This window comes from Caretta caretta, chromosome 13 (assembly GCF_965140235.1).
Source record: "Caretta caretta isolate rCarCar2 chromosome 13, rCarCar1.hap1, whole genome shotgun sequence".
Classification (NCBI taxonomy): domain Eukaryota; kingdom Metazoa; phylum Chordata; order Testudines; family Cheloniidae; genus Caretta; species Caretta caretta.
The window spans coordinates 13,002,539-13,006,235 of NC_134218.1; the positions used below are offsets into that span (position 1 = coordinate 13,002,539).

The window sequence follows — 3,697 nt, forward strand, 5'->3', positions numbered from 1 at the left end:
TTTAAATACACAAATTGTTAAAGTGGGATGATTTTAATTGTCAGAGCATCACTTGCACTGTGGTTTGCAATTTTTAAATGTAAATTATCTGCAAATTTAACATAAAAAGTGAAGTGGATTTTTTAAAACTGATGATAAGCTTTTATTTGTATGCTATATTATAAAATATAGCAACACAGGACCACCAGCACCAGCTCACGTGAAATGTTGCTTCTGTTTTGGATAGCCGTGACAGGAGATCAGAGCACATGGCTTGCAACAAGCACTCCTAGCTTTCTTTCCCATCTCTGCTACTAGTTTGCTAAGTGACCCTGGGAAAATCACTTTACCTCTTTATGTATGAGTTTGTCCATCTGTGAAGTGCATAGGCTGGCTGAATTATCCATTATCGTATCCAACTAATTTAGGACTTTTCTTCTATTTGCAAGTCACCCACAATCAGGCTATGACTTCCACAAAATTGTCATTCACAATTGTTTGGAAAGTAATTTATGCTAACAATTTTTTGCCTGTGATTTATTCACTGCTTGATTATTGTGCATACATACTGCTCATTATTTGTGTTTCATTATTGGCCACCTAGTAAGTCACGTGGTGTTTCTGTTCATAGATTGGATGACTGAAGCTTTATAAACAGGAGTGTCTTATGCCAGTGGTCTCAAACGTTAACAACCCAAGGACCCCCATTTTGATTTAAAATTTTTGACGACCCCCAAGCATCCCTGCTCAGTCCCAGGCCCTGCTCCCACTCTACCCCTTCCCCCAGGGCCCCACACCCGCCCCGCCTCTTCCCACGCCCCTCTCACTCCACCCCCCCTTCCTTCCGTCGCTCGCTTTCCCCCACCTCGCTCACTTTCACCAGGCTGGAGCAAGGGGTTGGGGTGCAGAAGGGGGTGCAGGCTCTGGGAGGGCGTTTGGGAGTGGGAGGAGGTGTGGGGTACGGGCTCTAGGAGGGAGTTTGGGCGCAGGGTGCGAGCTCTGTGCTGGGGCACGGGGTTGGGCTGTGGGAAAGGGTTAGGGGTGCGGGCTCCGGCCAGGTAGCGCTTACCTCTGGCGGCTCCCAAAAACAACCAGCACATCTCTCTGGTAGCAGCTCCTAGGCGGGAGGCCTGGGGGTCTCCATGTGGTGCCCCTGCCCACAGGCACTGTCCCCACAGTTCCCACTGGCCGCAGTTCCCAGCCAATGGGAGCTGCAGAGTTGGTGCTCAGGGTGGGATCAGGGCACAGAGACCCCCTGTCCAGCCCAGGGGCTGCAGGGATGTGCTGGCTGCTTCCGGGAGCAGCGCATAGCCAGGGCAGATAGGGAGCCTGACTTAGCCCTGGTCTACACTAGGACTTTAGGTCGAATTTAGCAGCGTTAAATCGATGTAAACCTGCACCCGTCCACACAATGAAGCCCTTTATTTCGACTTAAAGGGCTCTTAAAATCGATTTCCTTACTCCACCCCTGACAAGTGGATTAGCGCTTAAATCGACGTTGCCGGCTCGAATTTGGGGTACTGTGGACACAATTCGATGGTATTGGCCTCCGGGAGCTATCCCAGAGTGCTCCATTATGACCGCTCTGGACAGCACTCTCAACTCAGATGCACTGGCCAGGTAGACAGGAAAAGAACCGCGAACTTTTGAATCTCATTTCCTGTTTGGCCAGCGTGGCAAGCTGCAGGTGACCATGCAGAGCTCATCAGCACAGGTAACCATGATGGAGTCCCACAATCGCAAAAGAGCTCCAGCATGGACTGAACGGGAGGTACGGGATCTGATCGCTGTTTGGGGAGAGGAATCCGTGCTATCAGAACTCCGTTCCAGTTTTCGAAATGCCAAAACCTTTGTGAAAATCTCCCAGGGCATGAAGGACAGAGGCCATAACAGGGACCCGAAGCAGTGCCGCGTGAAACTGAAGGAGCTGAGGCAAGCCTACCAGAAAACCAGAGAGGCGAACAGCCGCTCTGGGTCAGAGCCCCAAACATGCCGCTTCTATGATGAGCTGCATGCCATTTTAGGGGGTTCAGCCACCACTACCCCAGCCGTGTTGTTTGACTCCTTCAATGGAGATGGAGGCAATACGGAAGCAGGTTTTGGGGACGAAGGAGATGATGATGATGAGGAGGTTGTAGATAGCTCACAGCAAGCAAGCGGAGAAACCGGTTTTCCCGACAGCCAGGAACTGTTTCTCACCCTAGACCTGGAGCCAGTACCCCCCAAACCCACCCAAGGCTGCCTCCTGGACCCAGCAGGCGGAGAAGGGACCTCTGGTGAGTGTACCTTTTAAAATACTATACATGGTTTAAAAGCAAGCATGTGAAAGGATTACTTTGCCCTGGCATTTGCGGTTCTCCTAGATGTAGTCCTAAAGCCTTTGCAAAAGGTTTCTGGGGAGGGCAGCCTTATTGTGTCCTTCATGGTAGGACACTTTACCACTCCAGGCCAGTAACACGTACTCGGGAATCATTGTACAACAAAGCATTGCAGTGTATGTTTGCTGGCATTCAAACAACATCCGTTCTTTATCTCTCTGTGTTATCCTCAGGAGAGTGAGATCTAATTCATGGTCACCTGGTTGAAATAGAGTGCTTTTCTTCAGGGGAAACTCAGAGGAGCCCATTCCTGCTGGGCTGTTTGCCTGTGGCTAAACAGAAATGTTCCCAGCTGTTAGCCACAGGGAGGGGGGAAGGTTGAGGGGGTAGTCACGCGGTGGGAGGAGGCAAAATGCGACCTTGTAACGAAAGCACATGTGCTATGTATGTAATGTTAACAGCAAGGTTTACCCTGAAAGAGTGTAGCCACTGTTTTATAAAATGTGTCTTTTTAAATACCGCTGTCCCTTTTTTTTTCTCCACCAGCTGCATGTGTTTCAGTGATCACAGGATCTTCTCCTTCCCAGAGGCTAGTGAAGCTTAGAAAGAAAAAAAAACGCACTCACGATGAAATGTTCTCCGAGCTCATGCTGTCCTCCCACACTGACAGAGCACAGATGAATGCGTGGAGGCAAATAATGTCAGAGTGCAGGAAAGCACAAAATGACTGGGAGGAGAGGTGGCGGGCTGAAGAGAGTAAGCGGCGGGCTGAAGAGAGTAAGTGGCGGGCTGAAGACAGGGCTGAAGCTCAAATGTGGCGGCAGCGTGATGAGAGGAGGCAGGATTCAATGCTGAGGCTGCTGCAGGACCAAACCAGTATGCTCCAGTGTATGGTTGAGCTGCACCAAAGGCAGCTGGAGCACAGACTGCCACTGCAGCCCCTCTGTAACCAACCGCCCTCCTCCCCAAGTTCCATAGCCTCCACACCCAGACGCCCAAGAACGCGGTGGGGGGGCCTCCGGCCAACCAGCCACTCCACCACAGAGGATTGCCCAAAAAAAAAGAAGGCTGTCATTCAATAAATTTTAAAGTTGTAAACTTTTAAAGTGCTGTGCTTAAAGTGCTGTGTGGCATTTTCCTTCCCTCCTCCACCACCCCTCCTAGGCTACCTTGGTAGTCATCCCCCTATTTGTGTGATGAATGAATAAAGAATGCATGAATGTGAAGCAACAATGACTTTATTGCCTCTGCAAGCGGTGATTGAAGGGAGGAGGGGCGGGTGGTTAGCTTACAGGGAAGTAGAGTGAACCAAGGGGCGGGGGGTTTCATCAAGGAGAAACAAACAGAACTTTTACACCGTAGCCTGGCCAGTCATGAAACTGGTTTTCCAAGCTTCTCTG

The 3,697-nt window shown here is 50.2% G+C and overlaps 1 protein-coding gene across 1 annotated transcript; it reads left to right on the forward strand.

Moving 5' to 3' along the window:
• The first annotated feature begins 1,577 nt into the window (after positions 1-1,577).
• Positions 1,578-3,403, forward strand: LOC142068726 (uncharacterized). Its single transcript, XM_075118546.1, has 2 exons — positions 1,578-2,255; positions 2,844-3,403. The coding sequence occupies exons 1-2, from the start codon at positions 1,673-1,675 to the stop codon at positions 3,377-3,379; spliced, it is 1,119 nt and encodes a 372-aa protein (XP_074974647.1). The 5' UTR covers positions 1,578-1,672; the 3' UTR covers positions 3,380-3,403.
• The last annotated feature ends 294 nt before the right edge of the window (positions 3,404-3,697 follow it).

Coding starts and splice junctions, on each gene's coding strand:
- LOC142068726 (XM_075118546.1), top strand. CDS start 1,673: ATGCAGAGCTCATCAGCACAGGTAACCATGATGGAGTCCCACAATCGC. Junction 2,256..2,843: donor AGGCGGAGAAGGGACCTCTG/GTGAGTGTACCT, acceptor TTTCTCCACCAG/CTGCATGTGTTTCAGTGATC.